Source organism: Melospiza georgiana, chromosome 19 (assembly GCF_028018845.1).
Source record: "Melospiza georgiana isolate bMelGeo1 chromosome 19, bMelGeo1.pri, whole genome shotgun sequence".
Classification (NCBI taxonomy): domain Eukaryota; kingdom Metazoa; phylum Chordata; class Aves; order Passeriformes; family Passerellidae; genus Melospiza; species Melospiza georgiana.
In genome coordinates, this window is record NC_080448.1 from 8,962,381 (window position 1) to 8,979,365 (window position 16,985).

General features: G+C 50.9%; 1 protein-coding gene across 3 annotated transcripts in view; it reads right to left on the bottom strand.

Annotated features, from left to right (window-relative positions):
• The window catches only part of SMG6 (SMG6 nonsense mediated mRNA decay factor), a 108,827-nt gene that overhangs the window by 30,463 nt on the left and 61,379 nt on the right, over window positions 1-16,985 (bottom strand). For all 3 annotated transcript variants that reach the window (XM_058037450.1, XM_058037449.1, XM_058037448.1), the window contains exon 13: window positions 15,235-15,436. In XM_058037450.1, the coding sequence (XP_057893433.1) occupies window positions 15,235-15,436 (202 nt within the window). The remainder of the gene's footprint in view (window positions 1-15,234; window positions 15,437-16,985) is intronic.

A 16,985-nucleotide genomic window follows, 5' to 3' on the forward strand; every position in this document is an offset into this window, starting at 1 on the left:
GCAAAAAAAATACAGGAAAAACATAAACTAGTGTACAAAAATGGAAATTATTCTTTAACAAACCACTGGGTAAGGCAAACCCAGCTTAGGACCAGTGCCTTGCTTGGCTGAGCCCAAAGTCCAGGAACCTCTCGCTCCCTGATCATACACTGCAAAAAACCCTAAATCTGCTGAAAACCAACTGTAGAAACAAGGAGATAAAAGTGAAAAGGAAACAGAAGTGAGGAACCTCTGTAGACACTGAATGTCTCTCTAAGCTGAGCCCAGAAAAAAGGCTCTAAAAGCACATGCAAAGCACCTCTGCCTGGGCAGGGGAAGGGAACGGAGATGCCAAGGGAAGACCCTGAGGAGCAGCTGAAGGGGAATTGTGGCAGGGCTCACCTGCAGAGGCAGGGGAAACAGAAACATGAGCAGAGCAGGCTGGCAGAGCCCTGGCTCAGCACTGGGCTCCCTCAGGGGCTGTGCTGATGGAAGCATGTGCTAGCACGCTCACAGCAGCCCCAGCAAGGGCCAGGCAGGCGTGCTCCAGCTGCCCCTGGACCATCACTCCTGCTCCTCATCCCTCCAGCCAAGGGGGAAAATGTAATCAGAGCAATTTCTATTAGCAAGGATATAAAGGCTTGGAAGCTCTGGGCTGTCTCTTGACAACTAATTAATTACCAGGTAGCATCCCATTGAAGCTGCCAACACAGCACACACAAGTTCCAGCATGATTTAGGGAGAGGGATGAACTTTACAATAAACTCCAGAATTTTGCTTCATCTCCCGCCACCATCTGAAATCCTGGGGGAACAGGAAGGGGTGGCAAGAGGCAGAGTCTGAAGCCATCTGGGATCATCATTAACTCCTTCACTTGTGGCCTCTAAAACAAAAATGTCAACTTTGCTGTGAGCAGCAGCTCCCAGCCAGATGAGATCCTTGGATACTCCATTTCCAAACTCCTTGGATACTCCATTTCCAAACTCCTTGGATACTCCATTTCCAAACTCCTTGGATACTCCATTTCCTAACTGCTTTCCTGCCAGTTTCTGCCATTCCCAGAAGGAGGACACAAAGGGACAAAGGCCACTTGGGCTGCAGAGGGTGTCAGGGAGAGCACTGGAAGCTGCTACCCATTGTGATGTGCTGAGCTTTGTCAGGACATCTCATACCAAAAAAAAAAAAAAGTAACAACAAGTTAGAATTGAAGATCAGGATGTGTGACCTGTCAGGGAGCTGGGCTTGGGCAGCCAGGACCAAGAATCTCAGAATGGTTTGGGTTGGAAGGGACCTTAAAGTTCCAAGCCCTCTGACACTGAATACTCCCATGATTCATTATAAACCTCATGGCAGCACTGTGAGGTCTGAACTAGGAGACAACACATGAAATCTGAGGATATTTAGGGGCAGTCATCCCAACATAACATTTCTCAGGGCTCTAGAGCCACAAGGAAAGATAGCAGAGGCTGTTCAGTGTGGCACAAATGGCCTGAACTACTCAGTTTTTCTGCACCCAGGGTGGTACAAAATTGACCATCAGCACAGGGGGACAGTGCTATGTTTGAGGAGCTTTTCACATGTGTCAACTCTCTCACTACTCAAGATAACCCAGGCAGCTTCTAGGAGCAGAAGCCTCCAAATCCCTGCTCCAGGCCACAGCTCTACTGGTGGCCACAGATTTCAGCACAGCCACAGGTCATCTTGCTCAGGTGCAAACGTTCTGGGCTAAGCCAAAACATTTCTTTTCTTTTTCAGATTTACTTGATGTAAGTCCAAAAACTGAGATGACATCAAAGAGCCCATTGAGCAGATCCCCTCCAGAAACACAAGGGGACTTTACCTCGTTAGCACAAACACGGTTCCCCCTGCAGACTTCCTGGGAACAGCTGAAGCAGCAGCACACTTCAAAAACCAGCCTGCACATCACAGGGCTTGGGGAGGAGCTCACTTTTGGCTCAGGATTGTTGTCAACCCTTTCAAAGCCCACGCAGGATCACACACAAAAATTGTCACAGCCCTGGGGGGAACAACTTTCCCTTTGTCCCCAGGATATGGGCTGGAAAGGCAATGGCAGGGCAGGAGCTGTCACAAGGAGCAGGCAGGGAGGGCGTGAAGCCTGATGTGAAGGAGAGAAAGAGAAGACTTAGAGGATGGATTTACCCCTGCTGGGACTGGTCAGTGACTGTTTCCCATGAGCTAACAAGAGGAATGAGTGTCCCTTCAGGATTTCAAACCCGTGCCAAGAGCTCATCTTTCTCTGAGGGATGGCAACTGCCAGCAGTTCTGTCCCTGCTGCTGTCCCCAGCTTGGATCTGCTGCTGGCTGGGGTCTGAGGTCACTTCCAGAGGGACACAGGAGACCTGCAGGAGCCCAGGCTAAGCCGTGGCACGGAGTGACAATCAGGAGATATGCTGCTTCCTGGAAGAGTTGGAACTGATGTGCAAATAATGGCAGAAAAATGCAGGGCAAGGGAGGGTTAGAGAGAGAGATTAGTCTGGGGCACACTCTGGGAGATACACAATGTTAAGTATGAGGGCAAAGGAAATGAAAACTGGAAACTCAAACATAGTCAAGAATCCAATCCCAGCCTGGGCAGGAAGTTTACACTCTGCTTCTAAATATACATGTTTTTAAATCAACAAGCTTTCTTGTTCCTCAGCTCTACTGTACATCCACACGGGAGAACGAACCGGATGGAGGCACTGCCAAGCTCTCCTGGAGAGGTGTCCTGAGCACAGGGGACAAGGCAGGGGTGACAACATCCCTGCCAAGGCTTCCCTGCTCCTCAAGATGCTCTGGGAGAGCACAATTCCCAGCTCCAAGCTGGCTGCTCTGCTCAAAGCTCACAATGCATTGCAGGCAGACTCTCCTGGGCTCTCCAAGTGCCTGTGGACCATGAGGAGAAGGAGCCTGGAGCAGGGCTCAGCTGTGGTGCCTCCTTCCTCCCTGCTCTCTTCTCTGGCCACTGCATTCATGCTCAGCAGCCGGATAGTCACATAGTTTTTTTTTTTTTTAATTTGATATAATTATCTCCTAGAAATTACTGTACACAGCCTCTTGGGATCTAAAGCAATTAAGTGAAGATAAATTTCTTTCATGGAGCAAGCTGTCAAAGGATGAAGCAATTTCATTCCCCATTTGAAGTGGAAGCTTTGGGTCATGCATGGTTTATTTGAAACAATGCCATCACCTAAAGCTGCTGATCTTATCTGTCTCTCTCTGTCTCTCCATTTCAAACTGCTGAAGATGTGCAGCGTGGCACTGCCTGAAGTGATGACATCTGGCACCAGGCCAGCTGCAGAAACAAGCTGCTCCTCCCCGAGCCCGAGTGCAAGAGGCCAAACATTCCTATTAGAAAGGGGGAAACCGAGGTGAAATCTGGGAAGAGCTGAAAAGTGGGAATCCTGCCTGAGGGAACAAGCTCCAGGAGGAGTGAGGTGCCAGCACCAAGGGGTGACACTGCCCAAGACAGGATGGGGCAATCTCTGAGGGTTAGTGCTGCCAGGCTTCCTCTTCCTCATCAGGCTGCCCTGGAGCCATGTAAATCAGGCTTCCAGGATTTCATCACGAGGAGGGAACAGCCCATGCCCTCAGCCTGTATGAGGAGAGACATGGCAGGGTGGAAATTATATCCCATTAGCACACGCGTGCTAAGTCTCTCAGAATTTCCAGCAAATTCTCTCCTGTCCTCACACTTCACCATGCCAAGATGTTTCATTTTGCACAAAAAAAAAAAACCCCACCACATAAAAATGAACTCATTTAAATAAACCATTCTCCAAAGTGGTGGATTTTATCCTGGAAAGGGGAGGATGTTGTGGAGCAAAGTGTGGCTGTAAGGGTCAGAGATTCCAGAGATTCCCAGGAACAAAGGCATGCTCAGCAGGTATTCCATACTTCCCAAATGGGGAGACCTGGAGGATCTCTCCCTTCCCAAATCAGGACAGTCACTAACTCAAATCCCAGGGAAATTAGTGAGGATGCTCATGTCTAAATGGAAATTTTTTTTATGAGTGTGAAAATGGGCAAGTGCTGAGCAAATTCAGCTCCCACGGCCTGGACTGACGAGAGCACTTCATCCACGAGGCTTCAGCAAAGCTCAGATCACCGCTGATTAAATCTTTACTCATTAAAACTAAAAAAAGTTACTGGTACTAGAGGGAGCTAATAATAAAAACTGGCAAGGGGTGCAAGCTCCAGAAGCATCTGGGTGACTTAAGAGCGCAAAAATGATCTTCAGGAGTGACCTCAGCACCAGACATGTGGCACATCACCGCAGCTGGGAGGTCACTGTGTGAGCTCCAGGAATGCACAGCAGCAGGCACGTCCCTGACACACCCTGGGGAGCTGCTCAGAGACACTTTTCCATGGGAATCACACATGGAAAAGAGGTGTCAGGTGAAGTGACACAGCTCTGGAAGGATGCAGCAGAAACATCCTTTAATCATGTGTGGAATAGGTACCAGGTGAAGTGACACAGCTCTGGGAGAATGGAGCACAAGCATCCTTCAATCAATCACACATGGAATAGGTGAAGTGACACAGCTCTGGGAGGATGTAACAAACATCCTTCAATATGCACAGAACAGGTACCAGGTGAAGTGACACAGCTCTGGGAGGATGTAACAAACATCCTTCAATATGCACAGAACAGGTAGCAGGTAAAGTTACACCTCTGGAAGGATGCAGCAAAGATCCTTCAATCCACATGGAACAGGTACCAGGTGAAGTGACACAGCTCTGGAAAGATGTAGCAAACCCCTTTTTTTTTCCTGTGCCTGGATATAAATCTCCTTCCTTCCCTAATAATGGCTGCTGCAATAAACATCACATCGTTTATGCTTAAGATAAATACGGAACCAGAATGTAAATCTGTTCTGCTGCTCACAGAGCAGGCAGGCAGTAACTCCTCAGAAAACACATTTGTCTTCATACTGAGAGCTTGTGTTTATATGTGCATCTACCTATTCCAAGTACAATGAAGTTTTGGGAAAGTTTAAAAAAATAAATCAATGAAATGACTACAAATAAGAACCATAGTTGTCAGTATTCATAATATATAAACAGATAGACAAATATTTGTTACATATGGTGCAGAAAATGCTTTATGTAAAATGCTGGTATGTAAAATGTTAAGGCAAATTTTGTTAATTTAAATAAATTATGGTTTCTACCTTATGTTTAAGGAAATATATGCAAATATGTTATGGGGAAAAATGCGATTGAATTATCTGCTGGATTAAATATCCAACATTTTTCATGTCCCACCACAGACACAGCCAGGCCAGCAGCAGTCAAGCTGCTCATGTGGGGTCTGTGTTTGGGAAGAATTTTAATGCTTCCCAATGAACCTTCCCTTAGTACCCCCCTGTCTTCCTAAGGGACACGAGTGGCCTGGGGCTGAGGCAGTGGCCTGAAATCCTGGGTATCAGGGGTTTGTTCTCATCCTGAAGCCAAGGCTTCCTGTGGGACCAGCTTGGTCCCTCAGCCCTGTGTACCTCTGTTGCCAATCCCTAACGAGGAAATTGCTTTTCCTTCTGTCACAACGTGTTGTGGAGATACATTCATTAATGCCTGGGAAGTGCTTTGCCTTCAATGACTTTGAGAAAAAAAAAAAATCAATAAATAAGATTGTGGTGGTGTCTTCTTCTCTCTGGGGTTTGGGATGTGACAGCAGGAGGGCACTGAGAGTGACAGCTCTGTCCTGCCATGGGAGCTGGGCTCTCCAGCCTCACCCAGCCCCAGCCCAGTGCTGGCAAACGGATTTGGCATCCACAAAAACAACACAAGCCTCAGCTGGGAGCAGAAACGTGGGGAGCAGACTCCAAGCTCAATGACAGAGGTCACCTTCCGTCTCCCTTAGAGACAGAGTAGATCCCCATCTGTTATTTGGGCTGACCACTCCCTGCATTCCACCCCGTCCACTTCTTTGGCAAGCTCTGCAGGACGTGGATCTTTCTTATTCAGGATAACAATGAGGAGTTATTAATTGGGTCTTTTTTAGGGTTTCCTGAGGTCCTTCCCATAGCTGCCTTGGTGGATACCACAGCCGTCCTCGCCTTCAGATGGGATTTAAGCATTTCAGTTGGGCAGAGACAAAACAGTGCCATGAAAGAGGCTCCCTCTAAAGCTGAGCTCCAGGCAGAGGCCAAGAGTCAGGTCAAGGACTGAGTTTAGTACCAGAAAGAAGAGTCTGAAAAAAGCAATGGCAGCATATCCAGGGGGCAAAGTTGAAGCAAAGATGCAACCCTGAGTCCCAGGGACCTCTCGTAATCCAAAGCACCACAATAACACCTGAGCAGCACAAAGATTGTCTCAGGCCATGCTTCATGCCCAGGGACAGCTCAGCCAGCCAGAGCAGCCTTTCCATTTCCTCAGAGTTTCTCTGGGTAGCAATAAGAGATGGCTCATTGGGAGGGGATCCAGCATTAATGGTGTTTTAATGAGGCCTTTCAATACACTTATAGACTAATCAGCAAATTCCACTGGAGGATGTCTGGGCTCCAAGACGTCATTCAAACTGTGGCAACACCTCTGCACAGCCAGAGCTGTGCACTCTGGGCCTGATGTCCTGCCAAGAGGTGGCAGGGTTTGTGCTATCTGGGTGTTGGGGCAGCAGAAACAGGGCCATTTCACACTGCAAAATCCCAAGGGAAGTGAAGGGTGCTCCAAGGAGGTGCTGCACGTGGTCTGCCTCTCCTTTCCTAGGTCACTCCACTATTCCCAGCCCCAGGAAGACACGGTCAGCGAGTTTCTTGAATAGGACATTTCCCGTTTCCCAAGAATCTGCGCTGAACCCCTGGAAGCAGTTTTTAGGACAAAAAGACTAAACACAAGTTAAGTTTCCCATCCCACTACACAAACCTGGCCCGACCATGACACAAGTGAGGACGTTGGACAATGAGCGTCATCTGATCCGCACGGAAAGATCCAACCCCAAGGCTGATTTATCCTGTCAGTCTCTGCCTCCAGGAGCTGATGATCCCATCTCACTTCCAGCAAACACTTTAAAAGAGCCTTCAGCTGACAGCAGAGCCAAGCTGAGCAGGGCTGGCTGAGCCCCTGACACGTGCTAGGGCACGTGCACAGCTCACACCCTGATTCACTTGGAGCCCGCGCTGTGCTTGAGGCGCCCTGTCCAAGATGAGCCTGCAGGAGAGGCAGAGGAGCATCCAAGGCTGGGGAGGAAGGCATGGAAACATCACAAGCCACTTGAGAAAACTCCCCACGCAGCGTGGTAGCGCTGCTTCCCTCCCCATGCCAGGAAAGAGGCATTTCAGGGACAGGCAAGGTTGTTTCCACCAGCTGCTGGTTCCTCCCTCCCTGCTCCCCCCTGCAGGACACAGGCAGCACCCTGCACTTCCCTGCAAGCTGTGCCCAGACCACAAAGCCTCTCTGCCTCTCGCTGACACAGGGGTGAGGAGAACACGTGCAACTGGATCTTAACACGTTGGCAGGTGGTTCCTCACCTCGCAGTGCGACTGCAGTTCCCACACACAGCCCTGACCCTGGGCAAAGCAGCAGGACCCCAGCTCTGCACGGAGCTTAGATCTGCTCCTCCCGGCCCCCCTGCCTGCCCAGGGCTATGGAAGGACCTGTTCACACTTGGCTGTGGCCAAGGGGCTGCAGGGCTTTGAATTGCTGCTGCCTCCAGCGCCGTTTCACAGCAGCCCTGAGCTCTCATGGCCAGGCCAGAGGATGTGAAAAGCTCCTATGCCCCAGAGACTGCAGTGCACAGGATACGGCCTGGATTAAAATCTGGTCAGCAGAGGTCTTAAAATGTCAGAGTAAATAGGAGGGCAGTGCTGGCGGGGCCACAGGGAAGCTTGCTCGGGGCTTATGCTGCTTAACAATAGGTTCAGTGACCTGGACAAAGAAAACCTCTCCTGATAAAGCCTGCAGATTAGACACTGACTCAAACCCTCCCGAGGTTTCAAGAGAGCAGCTCAGTAACAGGCAAAAACTTGGGATTGCTCAGTCACTTGCTTAGGAACAAACCCCGTGCTATTTACCACAGCTGTGCCTGCAGGAAGGAGCAGGACACTGGGAGTGTCCATGGGTGTAGAGGACAGTGGGACAGCACAGTGTCACCTCCTCCTGAGGAGCAACATGTGGAGCCTGGACAGCCACAAACACACCAGGAGAGCAGCTCAGGGGATCCAAACCATGCCCCAGACTGTTCTGCCTCTCTATCAATTCAGCTTACAAAAAACAGGATGGGAACTGGGGGGACTTGGGACACATTTACATACCAGAGCTAGAGCAGCAACCCACAACTTCCCAACCTACAGCAAAAGTCAATTCTTGGAAACTGAGACAAAGCAAATCTAGCTGGGAAATAATGCATGGTTTTAACAGTGACTGAAACTGGGCCTGGTGACAATTTGCTGAGGATCCTGAAGGGTTCTAAGCCTTCCAGAATCAAGGGTTTGTGCTTTCTACAAGACCTGCTGTTGGAAATTTCCTTGTGGTTTCATGAGGCAGAAAAAACCAGTGGAGATGGCCACAGCCTCCCCAGCTGGCCAGCATCCGGGGATGGATTCCCCATCCCCAGAACTCACACACACCACCCTGGGCTCCTCTTTGAACAGGGAGTTTCTGACCTGTGCATTCTTCCCAGCAGCTCCCCGATGTTCAAAGCGCCTTGCTGACAGACAGGCAGGTGTGCCTGTGACAGTGACCACCTCCCCAAAGCCAGTGTGGGGGCGGAGGGGAGGGGGTGGCCCCCCAAACACAGCCCCGGGCAAGGCACGGGGGAGGGCTCCCAGCCCAGCTGTGACATTTCCTTTCACCTATACCTGTACAGCTGTTTCCTACAGGGCTGCAGCCTCGAGTGAGATGTGTGAGGCTTCTGTAGGTGCTTGGGAACAAGATGGAACAGAAACGCTTCACACCTGGCCCCAAAATTACAGCACGCTGGCAGGTGGCCAACATAAACTGGCAGAGTACCAGTTGCAATGGACATCAATTAAGCAGCCTGTCATCCTCAGACTGCAGGCTTTGCTTTTTGTGATCTGCATTGCTCCTTAAGCCTTCAGCAGCACCAGCACTGGAGTTTTCCAGATGGGATCATTTCCCGCAGATTCCACTCGCTAGATTTATTGCAGGTTTTTTTTTTTCTTCTTTTTAACCCACCCCCCTTCAAGAGGCTGAACTGTTATTCCACATTGCAGATTTCTCCAGTGCTGGATTCAGCGTCCTTGTGCCGTGCTAGTGCTTGTTTGCCATCAGTTCCCTTCACTTTTAGCTGCAGAAACTCAATTTTAAGAATATCCTCAGAACTCTCTTGGCTTACAAAGCGATTAAAAACTGAGGCCAAACAATAACTGAACAGGATTCCTCTCTGGAAGATGCCCTGTGCAGCCCTAGGAGATGTTGCAGCAGTCACTGGACAGGACTTGTGCCTGTTGCTACAATGCTGTATTTAAACAGCACAACAGGTACCAGCATTGCCTCCTCTGCCACCCAGACTGGGAACATGGACTGAGCCTGGCACTTCCCACTGTGCCAAAGGCACCTGGCAAAGGCAGAGAGAGGCTCCCATGGTGCCCACACAGCCCCTGGCACTGGTGGTTCAAGGTGATGCCAAGGACAGCTGAGGAGTTCAAAGCAGGTGATGTTCCCCATGCTACCTCCATGGTGGCATAAAATCCAGCCTCTCCTCCACCACCCCGTGACATCATCTTCCAACACTGGCCCATAATTTAGTTTAATTGCCTTTTACAATCCAAAGGCAGCACATGAAAGGGAAGGTCGAGGCTGGGATGGAGTTCAGATACTGGTCAGAAAATGTAAACACCTCAGACTCTGCCGCCTCGGGGCTGCCAGCTCCTGCCAGACCCCCGCTCCCAACAGGGCTGCCCGTGGCAGGGTTCTCTCACTGCTGGTTTGGAAACCAAGGCAGGCAGGAATGGAAGGAGTTTTTCAAGGATGACTCCTCATTGGACTCTCCTCCTTGGGGCTCCCATCTCTGCTCACAGTTTCCCTTTTCCTCTCTGGACCAAACTCCAAGCTGGAAGCTCTCGCTCTCATGGGCTGAGAGCATTTGCCTGCCAGCTGGAGGGAGATGCTCCAAGGCTATGGAATGGGAATATGGAAAGGATGCTGAGAAAACAAGTTACATTTGCTCACTGGGGTTTTCTCTCTGCTTACAAAGAGTTTGTGTTCTCAGAGCCCTGGTCTTGCTACCTTTTCTCTGATGCCTTGCAAAAAGTCCTCCCAAAATCACCACAGTGTGGCCACTCCAAGGTGGATTTAATCCCTGGCATTCCAGGAGTCATTAGGTCTCAGAAAAGACAAAAAGCCTGGTGTTCAGCGGCATGACAGAGCCCAGTCACTCCAACAGCTACTCCTCCTGGGCTTTTAAACCTGGGGCTCCCTTTCCAAGAAGCTTCAGACATGACTACACGCTGCCAAGAGATCTCTGAGAGTCTTAGGAAGACTGAAATACCATAAATAAGTGAACTGAATAACAAGACAGGACTAATTTTAGCCCGAGCCTAAATAATAATTAGCTCCTAAACAGCTACTGCCCAGTCTTGAGCATATTGGGGCAACTAGAGAGAGGGTCACATTTGAACTATCCACCTGGGTTGGACAGTGCAGAGGAAGGAGATTTGGGATTTCTAAGGAGAATAAAGCTTGGGATTCAGGCTATCTGCACTGACAGGTGAGTGAAACAAGGAACAGCATCAAGTGTGGGAAGCTCACTGGCCACCCCAGAGCAGGAGGAGCCACGCAATCCTCAGTTTGTAGGTCTGGCAGTAAAATGTTGCTAATTAATTTTCAGAGCCTCGCGTTTTAGGGCTTTCATTTGCCTGGTGAGGTGAGACAGGGTTGAGACCAGTTGAGTGGTGAGTATCTGAGACAGTCCACTCCACACATGAGCATGCACATGAGGGAAAGGGAAAAAAGTGCCTTTCTGTTAGAGAGGAGGGAACCACGGTGACTGGCCCTATAAGCACATGTATTAATCATGCACCGTCTGGTTTTAATCCACACACTGCTGATCCTGCGTCTCACTGTATTGTTATCAGGGGAAGGAGTATTTCTCCTCAATCTTATTCACCAGCCAAAAGCCTGAAAATGCAAAAAACACATTTGTGAAGTGCCTTCCCAAGGACCCTGGGCCCCGGACCTGGTGAGCTGGGGCTGCTGCCTTTTTATTGGCGTTTAAAAACCTTTTATTAACGTGTGTCAGGGCTGGGGGAGGAGAGACAGGCTCAGGTTTCAGGACCCCCCATGCAGAGAGGTTTATTGTGGGAAGGGACATTAACACTTTCTCCTCCACATCTGCCCATGGCTGGGGCATGTGGCAGAGGGTGTGCTGGGGGATGCACACGCTGAGCCCATGAAGAGCTTGCAGGGATGTGAGCAATCCCTGCCTGCAGAGAGGGGAACCTCCCCGCTCTGCTCCACACCAGGGATATCTGCAGCCCTCTTCCAGCTTTGCCACGAGCTCCATGGGGTCACTGCAGAGCAGGATGCTCCCCAGACAACAGCATCCAGTGAGAGCTGAGGAATCCAGGACATGCCCCAGGTTCCCAGGGCTGCACCCACGCACCATCACCAGGACCCAAGTGTTTTCCATTACCACCACCATGACTCCAGAGTTGCCACCTTCCCCCTTCCCGACCTTAACTCAGCCATGCTGCTGCTCCCTGCTCCTGCCTGGGGTCCAAGGCTGGGCGAGGGAGGTCCTGGCAGTCTCCTTGGGCTGCAGAGGCTGCAGACACAGCTGACAGCTCAGGCACCAGGCTGCATAGTTTGCTGCTGACTGGTACGGTCGGTGGTGTTCCATCACACAAGCTGCAGTGGAGATGTGCCCAACACACACACCCAGGAAAACAACTCTGAGCTCTGCTCGCCCCAGAGCCAGCTTTTGTTGGTTACAGCTCCAATGACAGTGCAAGAGACGATGGGAAGCTCTAAGTGTCCCACTGGCTCCAGCAGGAATTCGAGCGCGCGGCTCCGTGGCAGCGAACGGAGTCAGAACGTTTTCACTCAAAATAAGAGCCAGGCCAAATGCTCAAAAACTTACTGAGGAACTCTGGCTGGATTCTGCACTCCATCTGCTAAATGGGACGTGGAGAACAAAAAGGAGTGGGAAGCACAGTGTTTGTCCTATGCAGCTTACAAAACAATCACCCTCTTGGTAGAGCAAAGAGCCCAATATCATTTTAAACCCAATTCCTTCTGGTTCTGCCTTTCAACAGATCCTTTTCCTCTGAAATAGTACAAACTAATTAAGAAGCTGGAGGGTAAAAAAATGGGCAAAGGATTTGGAGCATCAGCAAGCAAGGTGAGATATCCTTGTAGTTAAACTGCCTCTTCTTAGCCATGCAAGAGGTAGAAAAGGGACCCAGAGTCACTCTGGCACACCAGAACCCACAAGACATTCACATTGTGCCATATAAAGAGCAGTACATTCTCATTGCCTCTCCAGCAAAGAATCTGGGCTGAAAACTGGGCCAAGACTGAGAACACAACAGAAAGAAATTTGGTGCAAAAAATAACTCCTGCTAAAAAGCAATGAAAAATCAGTATGGGAAAAAAATCAGTGCCAGAGAGAGTTGCTCTGCTGCCATTGCCTGCTGGAGGCTCAGGGACACAGATCCCAAAATGCCACCATGCTCAGCACAGACCTTCCAGTGCAAACAGCCCAGAGATGCATCCAGAGGCTCAGGATGGTTTGGGTTGGAATGGATTTTAAAGACCATCCAGTTCCAAGTCCTTGCTATGGACAGGGACACCTTCTACTAACTGGAGCAGGTTGCTCCAAGCCCTGTCCAACCTTGAACCGACGAACTGCCAAGGAGTTGGATTCACCTGGGCTCAGCATGCTACAGGGAGGCCAAGGAGCAGATGGTGCAGTGGAGATGGCACACAAGTTTAGGTTGGGTTGGGGGATTCTTTGCTAGAAAGTGCCTTCTTGTGTCTTGCTCACAGTCAGTCCCATGTGGGTTTGTGCCTCTCGGTCCTGGCTGGCTCTGCAGAGCCTTCTGCAGCACCCCACTCCTGCAGAGCCAAACAATTCCTTCATTAATGCTGCAGAGGGATAACATTTGTGGAACAGGGCAGTCACTTGACTGTACTGACGCAGCTGCCACTGCAGTCTCTTCCTCCAAATGGCAGAAAATGGGCTGAGTTCACCCAAAGAGGTCACTTTGCCTTCAATTTCAAGGCGTTTACCTCAGCCCAAGCTGTACCTGAGAGAGTCACCCTGCTTGCTTTTAAAATCTCCAAGGCTGGAGAGTTCCTCAAGACTCACTGAGGAGGCTGCTCTCAAGTGCTTAACTACCCAAAGATATGAAACCTTTCCTGAAGTTTCTTAATTTATTTTGCTACAATTTCTGCCTGTTCCTTCCTGTGCTTTTCAGCACGGAGCTGGAGGACACCTTGTTCTCCTCTCTGCCTTTTCCCTGAATTTCCTTTAGATTAAAAAGCCTCAGTTCACCCAGGCCCTTCTTGGAAATCAGGCTTTTGAGCTGTCTTTGCTAACTCACTGTCCTCTCCTTCCTCCTCTCAGGTGTCCTCTGCACAGTGAACATGCACACTTGCATTTCACCTGTCTGACCATCAATAAAAACACTGGTCAGAAGGAAATGAAGGGGTGCAGGCACAGCCAGGCCTGGCTGTTTCCCTCTGGGATCAGTGCTGCTTCTTCAGCAGAACTGAGATAACACCATGCCTGATATTCCTGAGTTCCTGGGTGGCTGGTGCTGAGCTGTGAGGGCACCAACTCCCACCTGTGGAGTTGTGCAGTTCCTTTACAAAGCACCAGAGCCAAAGGGAGCTGGGGCAGGGAGAGCTCAGCTGGGTAACTCAGGTGTAGCTACAGGACAAAGACACAAAGATGAGTGCAAGTGCCTGGCAGGGCAGGTAGATGGCACTCCAAATAAACTGGTGTGTGGTTAGAGGAGGCAGAGTTCAGGGAATACTGACCCCCTCCCACAAGTTACAGGGCACCAGAGCTGCTCAGCCACCTCATCTGCCTGCTGGGGGCTCTGGTTTGTGGCTGCTGGGAAAAGAATCTTTGTACAGGGACACTTGGATTGTCCCCAGCAGGACCCCCCTGAGGCCACCACACACACTGGGCAATCCTTAGGGCAGCAAGGGCAACTGCACACTTCTTATTTTAACCCTGCCAAATAGAGCCTTGAAAATTCACGTTTCTACAGACACTTCCTGGACTAAGCTGCTTCCCCAAACTGAGAGGGCTCCTGGTTTTACTGGAAGTCTGTGCTGCAGGCAGTGCTGTGAGCACAGGTTGGAGCAGACAGGGAAGTGAAACAGAAATTTGCACCTTCGGGTCCCTCTGTGAGAAATTCTCACTGTCATTTCAGGACAATGTCACGAAGAAGAAGTGGCACAGGGAAAGGCACCTTGCCATTGTCACACACAGGCTCTCCACAGAAACCTGCTCTGCATCCCCACTTCTCCCCCTGGAGCATCAGCCCCTCAGGGAGGGGACACTGCAGCTTCCCAGATGAGCCACGTTCCTGGAGCTGCAGCTCTGCCTCCGAGCAGGAAACTGTTGAGAGCCACTCTCATCCTGCCGTGCCTCCAAGGGCGTGCAAAACAAATGACAAATGCCATTGTGCCTCCTCCATCCCCCGCCAGGCTCACACACATTCTCCAAGCGCAGCCCCCAGATCCCTCCTGGCCAGGTGGTGGCAGAGAGTAGACCCAAAACCCCACATCAACAAGGGAACTGATTTCATTATTCTAAAAACAAACAGCCAAAGGAAAGTTCAGCCTAGAATGGGCTCCTAGAGCAAAGAAAGGAAAATAGAGAGCGGGCAGTGGGGAATGCTTCATATTCCTAAAAGCCTTTTGTACGTTAACACATGGTGTCTGCTTCTCTCTAGTCACCTATTTATCACTCTCCTCTTTAGAGAAGGAAAAAAGTCCTGGCTGCCTTCCTAAGGCAGAGTTTTGTGGCCGGGGGGAGGGGGAGGGTGCTTTAAGCATGATGCAAACCATTTGGAGTGCACCGAGAGCTCTGCCAACACAAGCTGCACTATTTAAACAAGTGAGGAAATGATCGTATATACAACATGCCAGCGAGCACACACACACCAGAGGAAGTCGAGAGGGGTTTTCATGACACAGAGCTGGATGTCAGCGGCTGAAAGGTCGATATTTTCCCTTAACACCCTTCTCAATGACTTAATCGTGTTCCGTTTGCACAGAAAACTTCCCAAGAATAAAAGTCTGGAGGAATCGAGGGGGGATGTTTGGCCTACTGCTGACCTTGTCCGAGGTCCTCTCCACGTAGCAGGGCTCCTGGGGGGCGACCAGCAGGGGAACGAAGCCCGAGAGCAGCCGATCCTCTTCCAGGCTAAGCAGGGCAAGGTCGTCATCTGGGTCCTTGTACAAGGGCACCTCCGACTGATTCACTGTGGTCAGTATGTTACAGAAGTCAGCCAGCGTCGCCCACACATCTACTGAGACCCTGGGAGAACGAGGAGAGACGTGAGCAATTCAGGGCTGGAATGCGTTGGGAGTTGCCTGCAATGCTGCAGCGAATACCAGAGAGGTGAGGCGAGGCGAGCCCGGCACCGCTGCTGCTGCTGCTGCTGCCCTGCCCCGGGGCCGGCCCTGCCAGGGCCGGGGATGTGACCCTCACCCCGGCCACCACCGTCCCCCTGCATGGGGACAGCTGCCGGGATGTCCCTTCCCACTGCTCTGCCCACCTCTGCCCGCGGGGAGCAGAGCCCAGCCCGTTCCAGATGGTGTTACTCAATTTTAAAGCCCGCTGGACGGACAGAGTGAACACCCGCAATGCTGTCGGGGCTGAAGGGGCTCTTGGAGGGCTCCAATTCACCCCGGAGCATCCTCTCCTTCACACAGCTCTTATCTCTCTGCAGCCACAGAGATTTCACAGCTAAACCCAGCCATGGCGGGTTAAAGCCGTGTTTTGCTTCTGGCCGTGGGTTTCAACTCTCACGAGTGACCTGCAAAGCTGCCTCTGCCATGTCTCACCTTGCCAGAGTGGCAGTGATGTCCAGGGTGCAAACATCCATCACACATCACTACCCAGGGAAGGCCCAGCACCCCAGAGAGAGCCAGTGTGGAGAAAGTAGGGAAGCAAGCAACAAGCATGGGGGTACTACAGCTGACCAGGCTGCCTCGCACTGCATTTCCCCCTCCTGTTCCTACAAACACTCAGATTGGGGGTTTTTTAAAGATGTAAACTGGGATTTAAGTAGGAAACAGGGGAAACTGGGGCTGATGTGCTTCTGGTGGGCTGCTCCTCTGGAGGAAAGCAGAGGGAATCCAGCATCCCCAGGGGTGCAGCAGTGACCGGTGCGGGCCGAGGCAGCCCAGGGCTGGAGGGAGGCCCCCTGCTCTTTGAACTGCTCCAGGTGGACAGAGTCTGCACTGGGTTATTTACGGGAATCAATGTACCAGGAAAGCACACTGAAATGAAACATCTTGTTTTCAAGAGCGTCCTGGGAGCCAGGCAGAATGAGGAGCCATTAATCAAAGCCCGGCACGTAATCAGCGCACATGTAAGGCAGAGTCGCCCACGTCCCTGAGCCAGCCCTAGCCCACGTCCTGCAAAGGAGGAGAGGTCCTGCAAAACCCTCTGGTCACAGACACACCAGGAGCTGGGTTCATTCACAAAGCTCCATCGCTTGGCTCAGCCAGGTCTGGCTGTCAGAAATGTTTAAATATGGAAAAAAATAAACAGTTGCAACACGTTTTTCGGAGGGATCTGTCCGAGGCCCTTTGTGATGTAATGGGAAACGCTGCGTTTGTGCTACCAGCTGGAAAATAAACAGAGCTGCGAGGGTTAAAAGGAACTGAACTTTCCACGACCCCTATCTGCAAAAGAAGAAAATAATAAGAGGAATGATCCACTGCCCCACAGCCCTGATAGTTTATCCTCCGGCCCAGGCTGCAGAGACAAGCACCGGATGTGATAGGGCTGCTCTGGGCCACCTCCAAGGCGAGCTCTGCCCATGGGAGATGCACAGGGCTTGGGAGGCTCAGCCTCC